Below are 20,690 nucleotides of genomic sequence, written 5' to 3' on the forward strand. Positions count from 1 at the left end.
TTGGACTATTTGACTATAGATTTGGGGTTTAGGAAATTGGAAGATATTGCTCATGTTTTCTACAAAACAGTATTTGGGATATGAAAATGACAAGGGAAAATGACAGCATCACAAGGGAAGTGGTAAAGGACACAGGAGAACCAGGGATGGAGAGGCTAAGGTGTGCTGAAAATATTGGAGCTGGAAGGGGCTGTAAAGATCTGATTGCTTCTATTTTGGTTCTCTTACGTGTGCATCTTGTTTGACCCTCGCTGTTTTAAATTTGAAGACAGATATTTTCAATACTTATCCCTTAAAGGAACCCTGAGTGCCATATATAGACCACCCGTTGAGTATAAAATCGCCTTTAAATTGAACTAAGCTATTTCTAAGATTAGTTGTGTGTTGCAAACTACCCAGTTGGGGGCAGACAAAACAAACAGATGACTTCTGAGTGCTACCAAAGGAATCCTGCATTTCTTTGTGTGTTGTTATTTTAATAAGGCAAAGGGCTTTTCAAGTCATAATCAGATTCGGACAACTCCCTCACAACCTCCACAGATTGAATGCTGCAATAGGGTTCCTTTAGAATGATCATATTTTTAAGTACTGAGGACAGAGCTTGGGCATGGGTGTGGGGAGTGCTGGAGGCACACATATATTTTTCTGGACAGTGTGAAATGCTGTGCAGAACACACTGAGTAATTTATAGAGGTACTAACACTCTGCTGAAATAAACCCTTCTGATAACATCAGATTGTAAGGGGCAGTGCATTTAGCAAGAGATCATCTTAATCTACACTCCTTTCATCTAAGAAAGTTTATGATTTGAAGGAGTTGAATGAAGTCAGACACTCTCCTGTTTTATTCACTCATTCTGTTAGAAAACTCAGAAAAAAGGTTACATATTAGACTCTAAGCTTCAGCTAGCAAAAAAAGATGAGGAACATCATGAGGCAGGTTCATTCTCCCAATACCCAAAGAAGCCCTGTCTAACTGACACTTACTCAAGTCTATAGATTTTGGTGATTTCTCTTTTATTTGGGGTTAGCTACAAGTTCAAAAATGACTCTAAAAAAGTGTTATACTGGTTGTCCAGACAATTTTTCTTTTCCCTGGAAGATCAATACCCACACACTCCTTCCTTGTATGGTGAATGGGACAGAGACCATAACAGAATCCATGGCAGTAAGGCCTAGATACACCTCTTACTCATAAATGTATCTAGATTGACAGGATAATGTCTGTTTTTGAATTTTATTTATTTTAATTTTTAATTGATACATAAAAATTGTGCATACTGACAGAGCAGTTTCAAAATGGGACTGGGTTGGTATGTTTACTTTGAAAACTCTCCACGTGATTCTGTTACAAATTCATATGTCATCTCCTTCATGAAGCCTCTATTCTAACTTCCCTGGGTAGAAGTTCTGTCCTTGCACTTAGCTTGCCTCTGTACTCTGGAGTTCTTTGGCTTTAGTACTCATACAACTATCTTTAGAATTATTTGTATTTAAAGTCTACTTCCCCATTAGACTGAGCTGGAGAACAGGAACTGTTTATTGATGTTTTCACTGTCCAGTATATATTATAGCACTAATAAGTTTTAAATAAATTCTTGTTGAACTGAATATAGATATAGATATAAGATGTCTACCATATATCTATATCTACATATACATATGTATTCACTTCAATTAAATATGAAAGGGGTTTTCACTAGCTAAAAGTTAATGCTTTACATGGAATGAGGTTCATTCCTCAGGAGGTTCAGTGGTTCAGGCCAGGAGTGAAGGCACTGGAGAACAATGAACAAAGGACAGGCAGAAGCTAAAGAGGACCTTGATATATGGCCTAATTCTATCTTTCCAAAGTGACAAAAATGTCCCAAAGAACCCATAAGCTGCTGAAAAAATGGTTCTCAAATATAGTGGTGTTAGGAGGCCAGTCCACAAATTCCTTGATATTCCTTTCTTCAAGAAGTGGAGCTTGATTTCCCTCTTCTTGAATATGTATTAACACTCATTTCTAACAAATCTAATATGTCAGAATTAATGGTGTGTCACTTCCTGTACTAGGCCATTAAAGATGATACGGCTTCCTATTTGCTTTCTTCCATGGATCACTTATTCTGGGGAAGTCGATCACCATGTTGTTTCAGAGGTCTACCTAGCAAAGAGCTCAGACGTCCTTCCAACATGTAGCACTATTTTGCCCAACCTCCAAGCGAGCCATTTTGTAAGTGCCTCTAGTCTTACTCAAAACTGTAGCTCCAGGCTGGGGGTGGAGCTCTGGGTTCCATTTCCAGCACCAAAAACAAAGAAACAAAAACAAAACCACACTGCAACCCCAGGCAACATCTTTTTTTTAAATAATTTTTTAGTTGTCAATGGATCTTTTGTTCGATTTTATTTATTTATATGTGGTGATGAGAATGGAACCCAGGGCCTCACACATGCCAGGCCAGCTCTTTACCAGTGAGCCACAACACCAGCCCCTAGGCAACAAGTTGACTAAAAATTCCTTAGAGACTCTGAGAACCACCTACCTAACCATTTCCATATTTCTGATGGACAAAAACAGTGAAATAATAAATATTTATTTTAAATAATTGTTTTGGGTAATTTATTATGCAGTAATAGGACTATTACAACTCCTTTACAATTTTAAAAATAATTGAGGACCCTCAAAAGTTTTAGTTTATATAGTACATATCTACCAATATTTACTGGTTTAGAAATTAAAACTCGGAAAAAATTAAGGTCTATTAATTTGAAACTATCCATTTTAGACTCATTATGTTAACATAAATAACATTTTATTAATAAATTAATGACAAAAGTAACATTTCTTTTTGCAAGATATCTTTACTGTCTGGCTTGATAGGAGACAGGTAGATTCTCCCACTGACTTCTATATTTAATCTGCTGCAGTTTTGTTTTGGTTGAAATATATGAACAAACTCTAGCTTCACTCAGATATATACCCTGAAAGGGTCTCTCTGACTCCCAGAGGTTCTCAAATCACACTTTAAATAGGCTGCTATAAGGAAACTAGAAATCCATTAGATTGGAAGTCAACAAGAGAAAAGAAAATAGAACTTTTTGCAATGTTTCCTTGGGGCACACACTCTCTCTCAAGCTGCATTACTGCCTTCTTTTATTCTGAACAGTACCATATAAGGCTCAGAATTACCATTTCAAAATTTAATACAGTAAATAAAGAGGAATTGAATAACTTAACCCAAATCTGAGATGTTACTTATTTTATCTCTTTTTTTTTATTACTGGGAATTGAATCCAGGGGTGCTTAACTAATGAATCACATCCCCAGCCCTTTTTGAGAGAGGGTCTTACTGAGTTGCTTAGGGCCTTGCTAAATTGCTGAGGCTGGCCTTGGACTTGTGAGCCTCTTGCATAGGCCTCCTGAGTCAGATTACTGGCATGCACCATAGGCCAGACCCTATTTTCCATCTACAGGCCAAGTCCCTCAAAATCAACAGGAAGAAGAACTCGTGCTATCTATTCTTGAGCCAGTGCCAGGTTTAGCTTTTTGGGTTTGGCAATTCTCCTAGAGTTGTGATGTGCTTCCCACCTAATTTCTACTGCTCAAGTGTAACCAAGGAATTAGAATAGGGTTGGAGGGAATTTGGATGGGCAGAGTGAGAGTAAAAGGAATAAGAAGTCATATTTTATCCCTTGACTGTCGTTTCAAGAAATATAAACTAGATCCTTCCTTTTATTGTTTTTAAAAGTGTATAAAGTGTGCAGTATATGCGTGTGTGTGTGTGTGTGTGTGTGTGTGTGTTTGTGTGTATACATGAGTGGGTCTTGTCAGCATGTTTCTGGTGAACTTAACCCTGACCCACTGTTAGTAATGGGAAAAGTCACAAAGCAAGCCATGAAATGGTAACACCTGATTTTATATAGAAAATATTCTGTTTACTCAATTAAAGGATCTTGAATAGGGAAGTTCATTCCACTCTGTGTTGCTATTCTAGATATTTACATATGGAAAGCTTACATTTAACTATGACTCAGCTATAATACAATATCTTTTTTCTTTAACATTGACAGATAATGGAATTTAATCAAGCACTCCACTCAGAAGAACTAAATAACATGTATTTACAAAACTTCACTCCAGTGGTTTTTGATCTTAAACACAATTGCTACTTGTATGCTGAAAGAGAGGGGGAAAAATACCTCACCTTCTTCGGCTGGATAGGGTTTCTTCATGTTCTACGTGAGCAACTTTTAATACTTTCTTGTCAATAAACAGATCTTCAGGATAATAAGCAGATCTATATTGGCGTTGTTGAGAATGGGCACATAACTTGCCAATCTGAAAAAAGAAATGCAATATAATTACATACTTTCACAAAAATGATAGTAGAAACAAATTCTGAAATGTATTTCAATTTCCTCCCTCAATTTTCTTTTTTTTTTCTTTATGTACTGGGGTTTGAACCCAGGGGTGCTTTGACACTGAGCCACAACCCGAGCACTTTTTACATTTTATTTTGAGACAGGGTCTCACTAAGTTGCTTAAGGTCTCACTAAATTGCTGAGGCTGGTTTTGAACTTGCAATCTTCCTGCCTCAGCCTCCCAAGTTGCTGGGATCACAGGTGTACATCACACCTGGCCCAATTTCCTTGTAAAGAGCAGAACACAGCTATTATTAGAGTAAAAATAAGATGATCAAGTTTTAAGACAAAGAATCATTGGTGGAAAAGAAGGCAAAAGACTAGTGGGAGAGGGAGCTCCATTCGAAAGACACAGCCTATTCAGAGATTTCCCAAGATGATAAATACATTTTTAACTTGAGAGGACACTCTACACAGGCCTCATGCTATTGATACCTTTCAATGACACTTGGTGTTTATATTGATGAATATGTTCACAAAAGGGAATTGAAAAGTTGAGGAAGAATTGTTATAGGAGATGGGGGTGAGAGGTGTCGAGTAGCCTGTTAATAGAAGAGAAGCCTCCCATGCACAGAGTGCTCCTGATTCTTATGAACATTTCATCACAAGAATCAAGCTAAGGAAGTCTGAAAAATGTCAGTGTAGCTGTTCATCTGACTTTCCTAAAAATACCCAAGGGAAGAAAGCAAGTCAACCAGTGAACAGTGTCATCAGCTGTGAATCATACATCATTGTGTAAGCCCAGGATTGAGAGTATTAAAAAGTATAGGTACTCAAGACAGCCAATCTGCCTGCCTGCCTGCCTGCCTTTTCTCCCTGCCTCCCCTTTCCCCTTTCTCTCTCCTGCCTTATAATTCTTTCCATTCATTCATTCAAAAATGCTCATTGGATATCTTGTTCTAAAACTTCCCTCTTTTACACTCAGGTAACAATAAATTTTTGTTTTAAATGGCATTAACTCCCTTGCTTAGCTCCATTGTAATTGGTTTCTTTGGTTAAATTATTTACAGATTTGTCATTTTTTCACTTTCAGACAAAAGTCTAAATGAAATCCCATATAAAGAAGCATGAATATTGGCAGGAGCAGTGGTGTACCCCTCTAATTCCAGCAACTTGGGTGGGTGAAATGAGGATCGTGAGTTGAAGGCCAGTTAGGGCAATTTATTGAGACCCTGTCTCAAAATAAAAAAATAAAATAAAAGGGCTGAGAATATGGCTCAATGATAAAGCATTCCTAGTTTCAATCCATAGTATGAAAGAAAGAAAAAGAAAGGAAGAAAGAAAGAAAGAAACAAACAAACCAACTATTAACTTTCTTACATGTCTCCCATCGTACCAGACACTATGCTAAATATTACCATTCACATTTCATTGTTTACTTTCCTTGTGGTACTAGTGATTGAATCCAGGGGTACTCTACCATTAAGGTACACCTCCAGTCCTATTTATTTTTTATATTGAGAGATGGTCTTGCTAAGTTGCCCAGATTGGCCTGGAACTTGCCATCCTCCTGCCTCAGTCTCCTGAATAGCTGAGGTTATAAAAATGTGCCACTGTGCCTATAAACCACCCCCATGTTATAGATTAAGAAATTGATGTTTAACGAGATTGAGACTTGCCTAAGGGAAATAGGCAGTGAATTCACCTGCCTGACTTTGAACCCATTTTTCTAACTGCAAATCTCATGCAACATTACCTCCTTAGGAGATGATACTTGATTTCTACTTATGTTCTGTTTTAAAAAAAGTCATAGTACTCAAAAACATAACTAGTCAACATTGCCAAGGTTAATATATAGATCGTAAACTTTAAGAAAAACATTAGAAACATCTTACAAAAACAGGGTTGTATCTTCATCACTTCTGTTCCTTCACAAAATTCAGACCAGATTTGGTACATGATTAGGCACTGTTAGGTGAATTAATTGAAGTGAATTGAAGGAAACTTTTATTATCAGGTCTAGTACACCACTCTACTGATAAGCCATGACTGTGTGGTAATCCTGGCTTCTGGATTTTTCAAGTTGGCCCTGATAGCATTTACTAAATTATCGGCCTATATATAAAGGCATAAATGGCTTTTAGTTTATAGAGTTTTTGAAGGTTTTTCCACATAAATATATTCCCCCCACTTTTTTGCTGTTCTAGGACTGGAACCCAAGGCCTTGACCCTGCCCACTAAGCACTATACTAGCAAACTATGCCCTCAATCCCTAAATATATTCTTTTTTGTGTGTTTACGGATCAAATCCAGGGTTGTGCAAATGCTAGGGAAGCACTGTACCACTGAGCTACTCTCAAACCCCCTTAAATATAGTCTTAAAATATATGTTTTAGTTGATGGACCTTTATTTATTTACCTAGTGCTGTGAATCAAACCCAGTGCCTCACACATGCTAGGCAAGTGCTCTACCACTGAGCCACAAGCCCAGCCCCAACATTCTTGAATTAGAAAAAAAAATCTAGAAGCAGCAGTAGAATCACCTCCATTTATGAAAAACAGCACTTATCATTTGATATTCCTATTACCTATTCTCAATGTTTTATTCTAATGGGAACAAAACAAGAGTTGTAGACACTTGAAAATATTTCATCTGGCTTTAGAATGTATGATACTGAATTTTTCACATGTGCTTATGTAATGCTTTTTGACTCGGGCCTATATTAATTTCAAATAAAGAATGTGCATTTTCTGAATATGCCCTAATGAGGAGTAGTCTGGTAGGTTGCTTTAGGCCAAGGTCTGCCCAGGTAAACTGGGGAGTTAAGTTCCAATCACTTTCAAAGCATAAACACAGATAAAAATAACTGAAGGCAGACTGTGCATTATAACTATATGTCTACACACATATACATGTTTACTTGGTTAAGCCACAGGTGAAATTTCATAGGACCAAAACCTTTATTTTTGTTTCCTAAATAACTAATTAATATTCTGTGAACATACATCAATGTGAGAGTCTATTTCACCAGGAACAAAGTATTCTTAGAACATTCAGGTGCATGGGACACATTCTCTTGACCTACACCTGTTCCAAATTCAGCACCAAAATAAAATCTTTCACAGTAACTTGTCTACTTGCACTCCACAGCTGCAAAATCTCCCTATGCATTGAAAGTCAGTCCTTTGTATCAGTGAATACTAATTGGGCCACAGCAAGACTTTAAAGTATTTGTCCCCTATCCCGCCCCAACCTACTGGAAAGGGGTGCAGCTGAGGCAGAAGTAGGAAGGTTAAGTATAAATGAGAATGTAGCCAGTCTGCAGTCTGACCTTTCTTCCCAAGCCACCCAATGTGGCATTAGCAAGCAGACTTCCCAAGGCTCTGTGTGGGGTAAGGGGCAAACAATGGTGTCCTGCCAGTTCCCCTACTCCCCCATCTGAAATGTGCCACATCTTATCAGACAGGCTGTATTTTCTTCCACAAATCTACCATGAAGCAAATTCTTCTCATATACAAAGCATTTGTCAAATCTATCCCCCCCTCCTTTGAGTCCTTCTCCCCACATCTTTCACCTTCACACTGTGTGAGCTGGAGGTGAATAGTATGAGCTTATTTTGAGAAGTGGACACTAAAAGAAAACATAATTTACAAAGAGATGCAGCATTCACATTGAAGAAGTCCTTTCAACTTCACACTTGAGAAACATTGGGCTATGCTGGGAGAACTGGGTCTTATTCTTCAGCTGCACTTGCTAAAGAAGCCAGCCTCCCAAGTGGCATTTTAGAAATCAGTAGCCTGTCCAGGAGTTTTAGGCTCTTAAATAAGAATTGCAATCCAATTTCCTTTTACTGACTAATGTACCTAGTCAAGAATGCTGCTACCTTTAAATTTGGTTAGTTGGAGTGAATTTATTGAATAGGTGAGTATCTCTATCAGAAGACCTGGAATATATTACCTTTTTGTTTTCCATGAACCGTGATTCCTAATGTTACCTTTATTTATGGGCCAGAACCTGTGGCAGGAAAAGCAATAGTGCTTTGAACTGTTACAAGTCCTGAAACTTAAGAAGGCAGAGCCTCTGACCTTAACCTAGCCAGCAAGTCATTCTAGAAATTTAAGCACCATCCTTTCCCATAAGAATCTAGAGGCATTACCTTCATACATACAGGAAGCAAACAAACTGCTGGGGCCCAGCAAGGTATAGTGAAGAGCTCAGTAGGCTGGGCATCAGGAGACCTGACCTACAATCCCATTTCTTCACCTTCTCTTTTAAATTGACACATAACAATTGTACATATTCATGGGGGTACAGTGTGGTGTTTCAACACATGTATAAAACATGCAATTACCAAATTGGGATAATTAGCACATCCATCACCTCCAATGTTTATCATTCCTTTATGGAGTAAACATTCAAAATCCTCTTTTCTATTTTTCTAATATATAATAAATTATTGCTAACTGTAGTCACCCTACTGTGCTATAGAACATTAGAACCTACACTTCCTGCCTAACTATTTTTGTACCTTTTAACTACCCTCTCCCTCTATCCCCATCCCCTCCTCAACCATTCCCAGGCTCCGGTAGTCAACATTCACTCTTCTCTTTACTTCTATGAGGCCAACTATTTTAGCTTCTGCCCATAAGGGACAACATGCAGTATTTGTCTTTCTGTGCCTGGCTTATTTCACTCAGCAAAATGCCCTGCAGATTCATCCATATACAGCCCCACTTCTACCTCTCACCCACAGCAGTACTTCATTCTGACCTGGTGCCCACAGTTTTGCTCCACCTTAACTCTAGTCATATACAAAGGAGGAAGACATGACATTCGAAGTACCCTGTTTTATTCTAAGTCCCCTTGAAAAAGAGAAAGTAAGCATTACTTTCCTAGTGGAGTACATCACTATAAGGTAGGAAAAAATTATTTTCTTTATCCATCACTAGGTTCATGGCTGAAGTACCTATAATAAAAGACAGAATAACAAGAGAAAAGCATATAGATATTTTTAGTGTAAGTTTTACATGACGTGGGAGCCTTCAGAAATGAAGGCCCAAAGAAACAGGGAAACTTGTATCTTTTTATGTTAAGTTTGACAAAAGTGGACAGTGGTGAAGTGCAATTGGTCAAAAGTGCTATAATCTAATGATAATATACTGGGTGAATAAAGCAAGCTCTTCTTGTTCAGATTCTTCTCTGTATCTCTGTGTCTTTGGAGATAAGTAACATTCTTTTTCACCACGTATATAGTTATGTGCCTCTTGCATGAGTGTCTGATGACCTACTTCAGTTAAGAGTCTGCTAGATCTTATGTCTTGTTGGGTGAAGGTGAGAGTAAACTACCTGTTCTGCTGTTTTCTTAAGGGTCATGGTGCCATATTTTGGGGTGATGTGTCCTGAACTCCATCATTGCTAAAGATTTCAAAACCATGCAAAGTTTTTGGTTTGTCATAGTTTGCACCCGCATGCCATAACTGCTTTGTTGGTGGCCCAATGGTTAAAATTCTAACCATACTTATTCTCGGTTTCACATTCACTGCTCATTTTGAGAACTCTCAAGGCACAAAAACCTGAGACCTGCTTTTTCACTCTGGTTGACTGAGCAGAGAAAGACAGTCTGTGTTGTGAGCTTCTCAAACACTTTCGGCACATAACATTTTACTCCAGTCTAGTGCTTCACAAATAACTTCCACATCCATTCTTCTCTCTTTCCAGTGAATCCTACAACAACTCTGAGTATAATGAGCAGTATTATTAATCCCACTTTGGAGAGAAACAGGTCCATAATTGTTGAGGAACTTAAAACAAGGTCACAGTGCTAGTAAATGACAAAGTCGAGACTTTCTGATTCCGAAAGTCATGTTTTTTGTTTGTTTTTGATGCCTCACTCTGTGTCGTCCATGTGTTTATGTCAACAGCATAGACTTTGGGGTATCTTAGTACTGGGTACAGCCCAGGTGTCCAATCTGATGAACATTCAACTCACAATCAGAGGGTGGCGATAATGATGAAAAACACAAAAACATACTAAAAGAAAGTCTTAAGTTATTCAAGACAAACAGAAAACTGACATCTAATTTTAACTTAGATTTCTAGTGGTATTTCTAGTAGTAGTAAGCCAATAGTAGAATGATTTAAATTTCTTAGTTTGCCAGGTAAGAGTCAATTAGCAGCCATACTAAAGCACTGGAGGTCAGGCTCTGTGGGAGAGGTGGCTCCCAAGAAGTTCCCATCTGCTGCTTGCTGCCTGCAGAGTGTCCCTGGACCCTTAGTCTTGAATTCAGATTCTTGGGTCAGCTACAATATTTTTTTTAATTTTTTTTTTTAGTTGTTGATGGATGTTTATTTTATTCATTTATTTACATGCAGTGCTGAGGATGGAACCCAGTGGCTCACACGTGCTAGACAAGTGCTCTACCACTGAGACCCAACACCAGCCCCTACAATATCTTTAATTCCAATAATTAAACTCAGGTCTAACTTGGTGTCTGAGCTACCTATAGCCATTTAAAATTCCCCTCAAAATGGAGATTTCAGGTTAATACTAAGACTGTAAAAATGCAAGAGATTCAAGCCTTTACCTGCCATAGCCTAAAATGGTAGAAAATTGGGGCAGGGTGCTGATACTATATTAATGTGTATCTCTGGCTCTCTTCCACTCTGTTTTAAATTTTTTTTTTTTTACATTTCTTGATTCATTGTACACAAATGGGGCACAGCTTTTCATTTCTCTGGTTGTACTGAGGTAGACTCACACCGTTTGTGTAATCATACATATACATAGGGTAATGATGTTTGTCTCATTCCACCATCTTTCCTTCCCCTCATCTCACTTTTAACTAACCCTAAGGGATCTATTTTGCTCTGTATGAATGGTACGCTTTACATTTTCTTTCCCAAGAAATATGTAATGTTGGGCTGAGACATGGGGTGGGAATGTGGCTCAGTGGTAGAGCACTTGCCTATAGCACGTGTGAGGCACTGGGTTTGTCCTCAGCACCAATATAAATAAATAAATAAACTAATTAATTAATTAATTAAAGGTATTGTGTCCATCTACAACTAAAAAATATATTTAAAAATATGTAATGTAACAACTTTCCTATATACATAAAAACATTACAGTGAATCCCACCATCATATACATTCACAAGAATGGGGTCCTAATTAGAATAAGATATATTCCATGCTTGTATAATTATATCAAAATGAATTATACTGTCTCGTATAAGTAAAAATAACCAATAAAAATGAAATATGTAAGAGTTGTGCACAGGCATGATGTGACTGAGTCTGTGTCTTTTAACTTAAATGACTTGTAAAAAAAAGGAGGAAGAGGATGAAGTGTGAGAAGATAGAAAAGGAGAGGGAAGAAGCAGAAGCAGAAAAAGAGAAGTTCTCTCTAGTGAGTCTATGGCACTGGGTAACCATGGCTGCATGAAACTGCATGATGTCCTACTGAATTGTTTTCGGAGGTCAGTGCAGCTACTTTCTTAGGAGCTGTAACTGAGACCATCAAGACTCTAGGAATGCTTGGCGCGGTGGCGCACACCTGTAATTCCAGGGGCTCCAGAGGCTGAGGCAGGAGGATTGTGAGTTCAAAGTTCAAAAAAATGAATTTCATTCCCTTTAATCATCTATTATACCTTTGTACAATTCTGTTTAATTAAATCTTAAAAGTTTTAAAACAAAATATACATTGAAATTATGTGATATACAACATAAACTTTTTAATAGTAGTAACCATGCTCATTTAACAATTCTACAGGTATAATAAAAATGCTAATATATGTTAATGTTTAGTCTGTGGTTAATGTTTTGTCTTGTTAATTTCCCCAGGGCTTTTATTACTGATTTAAATCTGCCACACTACTCAACTGATTGCACTGCTTCCACAAACTGCATAGAAGTAGCTCAAATGAATACTGATTAACAGAAATGAACAAACATTTGGCTAAGCAAACCATTCTTATTATATGCTTGTAATCATTACATACATTTTCTTACAATGAGATGGGCATGGAAGGCATTTTCCACTCATTTTTCCTACAGAAAATATGCATATGAGCATTAAATTAATTTATAACCTTGTACTTCAGGAAGCACATCATTATTAATTAACTATTGATTGATCTGGATATAGAGCACAGAGGATTATGAACAGACCTGATGACAGCACAAGCTTTTTTTTCACCCTGCAGACGTTTTGCTGTGACTCATTATTAATTGTTTGACCATTAATATAAAAGCTCACTAATCATCTGTAATGTATTATGAATCAAGCTATTTTAAGAAATTGGTGCCATTATTTGAACATTTCATACAAGTCAGCTCTTGAAAATGAAATCTAAAGAACCAGTCCTGCAGATCATTCTGCTGTTGTGTTAAAGTACATCATCATATTAATTAGTGAAAAGAGAACACAATGTGGAACTTGGGTTCCAGTCACAGCTTTTCCTTTTATCATTTCATTAACTTTAGACAAGTCATTTAATTCCTTGAAACTCAGGTTCCTCATCTGTAAAATGGAAATAACAACAATGCCTGCCATACCTGGCTGTAGTATGAGGATCAAATGGTTTAAAGTGTCTCATCCCTCCCACTCCTACAGATTTCAACTACTTCATTCTGTAAAAGGAGACAACTTATGTTCTGCAGCCAGCTTTAGTGTGTCAGATTCCTGGCTTTTCTGCTCAGGCACATAAGTAGCTATAGGTAACAATATTTAAAGGAGTTATTTACATGGGGAACTTTTGGAAGACAGTAAAAGGGTTTGAGGTGGCTTGGTCCTCGTTCTGAAAGGATACCATATAGGGTTTGCCCATGTTTGACAGTCATGCCATCTGGTCGTTCCTGCTCTGAGATACCTAGAACATCATCTTTTATCCTTCCAATCTGAAATTACTGATGGACAGTATATAATTTACGTGGGTTACCCTGTGTCTCTAACTCACATGTTTGTGTCTGGGAATGACAGATGGGTTTTTTAATGTTCCTTCTGTAGAAAAGACTTGCTTTTTACTGATTTTTATTTACCACAAATGGAAACTGAGCTGAAAATAGACTCCTGCATGTGTCCCTTACACTCTTACAAAAGACCAATCCCTTCCCATCACTGGTAGCCCATGACATTATTGTTTAATCACACAAGACCAATAATGTGAAGTTCAAAGAGAACTTTATGTAGTGAATACACTCAATACTCCATTCAAATACCACTCCCCTAAGTCTACAAATCTTCTTGTGCTCCCTGTCCCACTCAAAAGAAATCATCAACCTACTCAGTTGTGCAAGCCAGAAGGAATCAAAACATTTCTGATGATTTTTCCTTCTCCCTCACTTCCCTACATTCAAACACCAAGTCTTATTTTTTATCTCTTATAAATAGCTTTTAAACTTGTATATTTTTCTCCATCCTTGGGTTCAGGGTACTTCTCAAACTTTAATGTGTATATAAATCACCTGGGAACTTATTCATATAGATGCATATTCAGTAGATCTGGGGTGAGGTCTGAGATGAGTAGCAAGGCCCTCCCATCATCCAGTGATTCTCAAAGTGTAGCCCTAAAAAAAGCAGCATCGGTACTCACCTGGGCACTTAGAAATGCAAATTTTGAGGTCCTAAACTTAGACCTACTGAATCAGAAATTTGGGACTGGGGCTTGTCCATCTGTGTTTTAACCAGTCTTCCAGGGAATTCAAATGTGCACAAGTTGGAGGATCACTACTACAATACCATCCCAATAGTCTTTTAATTGGTTTCCCAAGCTCCTATTTTTACCTTCCTCCAGTCCATTCTTTCTTTGATACCATTATTTTATTTATTTATTTTTATGTGGTGCTGAGGATCAAACCTGTGCCTCACACGTGCTAGGCAAGTGCTCTACCACTGAGCCACAACCCCAGGCCCCTCCAAGTCCATACTCAAGGACTCTCTGAGACCCTCTCAGGAGATCTTAAGGTCAAACTTATTTTAATAATAACACCAATACAGCTGAGCTTGGTGGCACATGCTTACAATCCCAGCTACTCGGGAGTCTGAGGCAGGTGGATCACAAGTTTGAGCTCAGCCTCAGAAACTTGGCAAGACCTTATCTTAAAATAAGAAGTAAAAAGGCCTGGGGATGTAGCTCAGTGGTAGAGCGCTCCTGGGTTCAAGCCCTAGTACTACTAATAACAATAACAACAAAAATAATACCACCAAGACCTTGCCCATTTCTTTTACTCTTCCACAAGAGGCCACATGATACAAAATGACATCACTGCTCTGAAATATGCATGTGTATTCTAGAATGTTCTAAGGTAGCAGGTTTACAGTACAGATACATACATTTCTCGAGGTTAACTAAGAATTTATATGCAAAATTTAGTTCACACTCAGAATTTAGTGCTTTTGCTGACTATTTTGATTAAAACTACCATAATCCTTGAAATTTCATTATTTAATAAACTGTTATTTTGAAATCTATAAGTTTTCTATGTAAAATATAAGAAGTGAATATACTTGTAGACTTATTTTGCAATACTTTGTATATTTTTGGAAAATTCTGTTTGAAAATTTATGTATAACTTATTTTATATGTCTTACAAGACAATAAAATTTATTTACAGAATTTTTCTAATGTTTAAGAATAGATGAGGTAGGTACAGTGGCACATGCCTCTAACCCTGGCAATTTGGGAGGCCAAGGGAGGAAGATTGAAAGTTTGAGGCCAGCCTCAACAGCTTAGTGAGGGCCCAAACAATTTGCAGAGACCCTGTTTCCAAACAAAATGTATAAAGGGTTGGGAATGTGGCTCAGTGGTAAAGTGGTTAAGCACCCCTGAGTTCATTTCCTGGTACTCCCCCCCAAAAAAACAAGTGAATGGTTGGCTTCAAAAATAGAGATTCTAGAAGACTCAATTGTTCAACCCATAGATAAAAAATGTGTGAAACTGATATCAGAAAGTTCTGTGATTCATGAAGGAGAGGATTCTACTCTGTGGATTACAACTATAATTAAGACAAAAATATGGCAGGGACTGGGGATTACAGCTCATGCATGAGGCCTGGGGTTTGATCCTTATCACTTAAAACAACAACAAAAATGATAAAAGCTATCTTTCCCTTGACTGCATAAACACAAATAATTTACTGTGCCTGATGCAACAGAACACTTAAGAATAGTATTATAGTGTAAGCTAAGTTGTGGAGTCATCTTGAAATCAATCATTCAGAGTTTAGAGAAAATGGAATTCAACATTTAAAGTAAATGTTATGAGCTCTTTAAAAGTCAAAACTGTAGGTTACAGCTTTTCCAGATAGAAATGAAAAAGCCATTGAAACATACTATAGGCTAATTTATTGCATTGCATTAGCTGGAGAAGTACATATACTAGTGGAAAAACTAATAAACTACTGTAGGATTGACGTTGTTGCATGCCTGCTGGATGAAAATTCAGGAGATGAAATCATGCCACTTTCCAGTGAGAGAGAAACCAACTCATGGAACTAAAAGGGAGTGACTATATCCTCTAGAGGTTGTGTTTTTGCCTTACAAGTGGATAAATACACAGACATGGGCTACAGTTGCTGTTTTGTTCACCTTTATCTAATATCAGCACTAATTAATTATCAAAGATCTGTAAGAAAGCCTGAGAAAAACACTAATCATGCTGAAGTATTCAAAGTATTGAATAATGTTCAAGTTCATGGTTTTTCCTCAAATGTGATGACAATTGCAATGATGGTGTAGTAGCTATAGGAGGTAAAGTTGCTGACACCCCATCACAAGCCAGAGTAGTGACACCAAATTACAATAGTAGTCATTATAGTTTTGCTGCCAAGCACTCACATTTAAAAAGAGCCAGTTTCACTTAAGAATTTACTTAAAGTAGTAAAAACTAATTTTAGTAACTCTTGAACCTTGACTACATGTCTTTTTAAGTATTATGTATGATGAAATGGGAAGCGTACGTAAAGTACTTCTGCTACAAACTGAAGTATGATCATTGAGAGGAAAAACACACTTGCAATGAGTTATATGATATAACTAGATACTTTTTCATGAAACCCTGTTTTTAGCTGAAATAAAGACTGGCAGACAAACTGTTATTCAAACTTGAGTATTGGCAGGCATTTTCTCATAAATAAAAAAGTGAGCCAGTTACTTCAAAGAAAACAACTGACAGTGTTTGTAGCCAATGATAAAATTTCACTTTCAAGCAAAAACCACAATTTGGGAACATTTGTATCTTCCACTACAAAGCTTGACTGCTTTCTAATACTTAGAGGGTTTTCTGATAAGAACAGAGGTGATACTCATGAATATGATGTTTTGATGTTGTAAAATTAAGTGTGTTCACATTTGGCACATCTGCATAACTCAGTAACCAATATTTTTCAAATAACTCTATATGATGAAACAAAAATCACACAATAAAGATTCATGCATAGTGCAAGATAGATTTTAATGTAATGGAAAGTGAAAAGTTAATTGATATGATATGTATGCAGCTTCCATTTTGTAAATAATCTTTAAGAAACTCACTTGCCATATTTTTATATAGTATCAGAGAAAAATATCCTTAATTATCTGAAAGTGGTATTGAAACATTGTTCCTTACAGAACAGTATATCTGTGAGGTCAAATTTTCCTCAAACAAGATTGAGTACTGAAGCAGATATGAGAATCCAGCTGTCTACTATTAAATCAGAAGTTAAAGAGATTTACAAAAATAAAAAGCAATGCCACTCTTTCTACTAAAGAATTTTGTTTTGGAAGACATTTTTTTGGAAACAATATATGTGAGCATATGATAGCTATTATTAGTACTATTAATTTAAAATAATTAATTTAGTAATTCAATAAATAAATATTTTTAAATGCTGTTTAAATTTCTAATAAAGTAAATAGCAAGAGATATAACTCACATAAATTCATACCTTGAGTCCTTAATAGTTTTAAGAGTGCAAAAGGGTTTTGATACCATAATCTCTATTTTACACTAACACTGAAAATAACCTGAATAATTTGTAAGTAAATTATAAATTAAATGATTTATAAATAAATAAAACATTATTTGTGAAAATAATTTATTAATTAATTCATCACCTGCTAGGTCCCTGACAGTGTTTTAAATGCTGGAGACACTGCAATGTTAATTTCATTGCTCAGTTTGAGACTCCTTATTGGCTTCCCATAGCGTTTAGGGAAAAATATGTATCTTAATTTCACTTATAAAATCTTTATGTTGTCCCTGAGAAACTACTATTCTCATGTCTTACCCTATTCCTGTCCTGTTCTACACTCATAATTCCTTTGTCTTCTTCCACAAGGTTGTAAGCTTCACAAGAGCAAAGACCAAAGCAATCTTGTTGTTATCGTATTCCAGTACTTAGCAAAGTTTGTCCACTTATTAGGCAATTAATAAAATGGGGCTGGGGTTGTGGCTCAGTGGTAGAGCACTTGCCTAGCATATGTGAGGCACTGGGTTCGATTCTCAGCACCACATAAAAATAAATGAATAAAATAAAAAAAATAGTTGTTGAAGGAAAGAAAAACGTTGGCTTGGGGATGTAGCTCAGTGGTAGAACACTTACCTAGCATGCAATGCCTTACATTATGTACATTAAAATCCTAATTATAAGACATCAGCCAACAGCTCAGTTTTTAAAAACTAAACTTTTCAGAGTTCTGGAAATTAACAAATGGATAGCAGCAATCTGAGGAGAAAAATGGTTGAATCTTGGCAAAAGTATAGGCTTTGTGACATTTTAACTGTCCTATTCCCACTCTCTGTCTCTAGTTCTGTGTTAGTCTCAAAAAGTAACAGACCACAATCATGGCATGGCAGCCACCGGAGAGGATAAAATGGAAATGGAGTTTGTTCAAAGCATCAGTCCCAGTGAATTGTCATTATTTGAACTGTGTGGTGGCTGCCTAAATGACCTGTTATTGAGTATGTCTTTATATGAACCGATATGGAGCTCACCTTGGGCAAAATCCTTCCCCTAGGGGCATGTGTTGAAATAAATTAGAGAAAATTATTTAAATTTGCAGATGCCTGAAGTGAAGGGACAATAGATGGAGCAAATAGGCTACCCAAAATGTGTAAAGGAAAATCTGGGGAATGAGATTTCCAGAAAGGCTATAAAAATTCCTCTATGTTCCTGGGGATCTAGTAGACCACATTCAAAATAGGTCTTCTGTATATATCCAAGGCTATACCATACTCAATCTCAAAAAAGATCTGAAAAAGCCTTTTGTCCTCACATCTGACCGACCTAGAGATTACATGCAAGCAGGACATGAAGGCTAAGGTGGAGTCGTTAAGGGAAAGTAGGAGAATTATACCTTGTCGAATAGAAAATATAAATAAAGATACAGAAATTATATTTTAAAAAGGTCAAATAGAAATTCTAGAATTTGCCAACCAAGCAGATAATTTGGGTGAAATGGACAAATTCTTAGAAAGACTCAAGAAGGAACAGAAAGTGAATAGACCTATAAAAATGAGATTGAATTTATCATTTAAAAATGGTGAATTTTATCAAACATTTGAAGAAATATTTAAAGAATCCCTCATAAACTCTTCCAAAAAATAGAAGAGGGGAAACACTTCCCAAATAATTCTATGATGTCAGTATTACCCTGATTCCAAAATTAGATAAAGCCATCATAAGAAAACTCCAGACCAATATCATATGAGGATAAACAGAAAAATCCTCAGTAAAATAGTAGCAAGTTGAATACAATAACCTATCTGTACTCCGACCTTACACCATATATAAAAATTAACTCAAAATGGATAAAGACAAATTTAATTGAAAAGCATATCTATAAAATTCGTACATGAAAACATAGGTATAAATATTTGTGACCTTGAATTTGGCAATGTTGTCTTAGGCATAGCACTGAAAAAACAAGCAACCAAAAAATAGATGAATCACACTTCAGGAAAATCAAAGCACTTTTGTGCTTCAAAGTACACTATTAAATAAATGAAAAGACAACCTATAGAATGTGAGATAATATTCTCAAATTATATCTGATAAGGGTCTTGTATTCTTAATATATAAGGAACCCTTAGCTGGTAGTGGTGATTCATGCTTGTAATCCCAGTTACTCAGGAGGCTAAGACAGGAAGATCACAAGTTTGATGCCACCCTAGGCAACTCAGTGTGACTCTGCTCCAAAATAAAATTAAAGAAAGGGCTTAGGATGTGGTTCAGTGGTAGAACACTTGCCTAACACACACATGGGCTTGATTCAATCCTCAGCACTGAAAAAAGATATAGTTATACACCTGGGTACAGTCTGATGAGCCCCTTTATAATTTGTCACTTACCTGATGCTGACATATGTAATTATACTCTATTTTTCATAGTTTGTTACTATTTGTCTGTTCCTACTCATCGTGCACAGTTAAGATGAGTCTCACTTAAAATATGCATGGCATATGAAACCAGGGCTGACTACCATGCAACATCATGTACCACCCTAGCACAATGTTCCTAATCCCATACAATAACGCCCCTGCTTCCCAATTTATGAGAAAACTCAGAGTGTAGGATATCACTACATATGGGATGTCAGGAGAGCCCAATTACGAATCTTGTTTTACTCACTTTCAAAAAACTCTTACAGGCTGAGGGAGTACTAGATGGGTTAAAAAGGGAACATATATTAGAGTACAGCATATGTCATTTTCATACTCTACTCATGCAAATAGTAAAACAAAACAAAATAAAACATTATGATATTCAACCAGGCACCGTCCCTAAAATTGTATGGGAAGCAGTGCCCCTGGTCGGCAGCAGCATTGTTGCAAGATTGTTCTGACTATAACTTCAGCCAAACTGATAGCCACAGTCCCTCTAAATGAAGACATCATCTCTGACCGATACCTTGGGTATCTGCTGATTGCCCTGCACTGTAGACAGACCTCTGCTGATTGGTTTTAGCAGAAGATATAATCAGAATGGCTCCAAAACACTTCTGAGATGAATTTTGAAAAGGACATGATTGAAAGGAGAGAAAAATCAGGTGAATTGAGACAAGTTGTGACCCCTGAACAGAAATAGCACAGAGACTCATCTTGTGCATTTCCCTCAGTGACAGCAGCATTGGACATTGCTATCAGTTCAGCCCTTGTGGTCTACAGATGCTATTTTCACTCTCTTCTCCAATCTCTTCTTTTGATCAGTTCCTTAAATGTTAGTCATGGTTTGTCACACCCAAGACTGACTTCTCTCTTTGCCTATTCTATTAATGAGGCAATAACACTTTGGCAGCTTGTGATTTTTTTCCCTTATATTTACATAGCTCCAGCTGCCCTTCAAAACTTCAGGCATCGTCT

The 20,690-nt window shown here is 36.9% G+C and overlaps 1 protein-coding gene across 1 annotated transcript in view; it reads right to left on the reverse strand.

Moving 5' to 3' along the window:
* Gpc3 (glypican 3) overlaps positions 1–20,690 on the reverse strand; it is a 415,144-nt gene that overhangs the window by 143,816 nt on the left and 250,638 nt on the right. Inside the window, exon 4 of the mRNA XM_047535930.1 lies at positions 4,190–4,323. Coding sequence (XP_047391886.1) covers positions 4,190–4,323 — 134 coding nt within the window. The remainder of the gene's footprint in view (positions 1–4,189; positions 4,324–20,690) is intronic.

The sequence above is a fragment of the Sciurus carolinensis genome, chromosome X (assembly GCF_902686445.1).
Source record: "Sciurus carolinensis chromosome X, mSciCar1.2, whole genome shotgun sequence".
NCBI classification, from domain to species: Eukaryota; Metazoa; Chordata; class Mammalia; order Rodentia; family Sciuridae; genus Sciurus; species Sciurus carolinensis.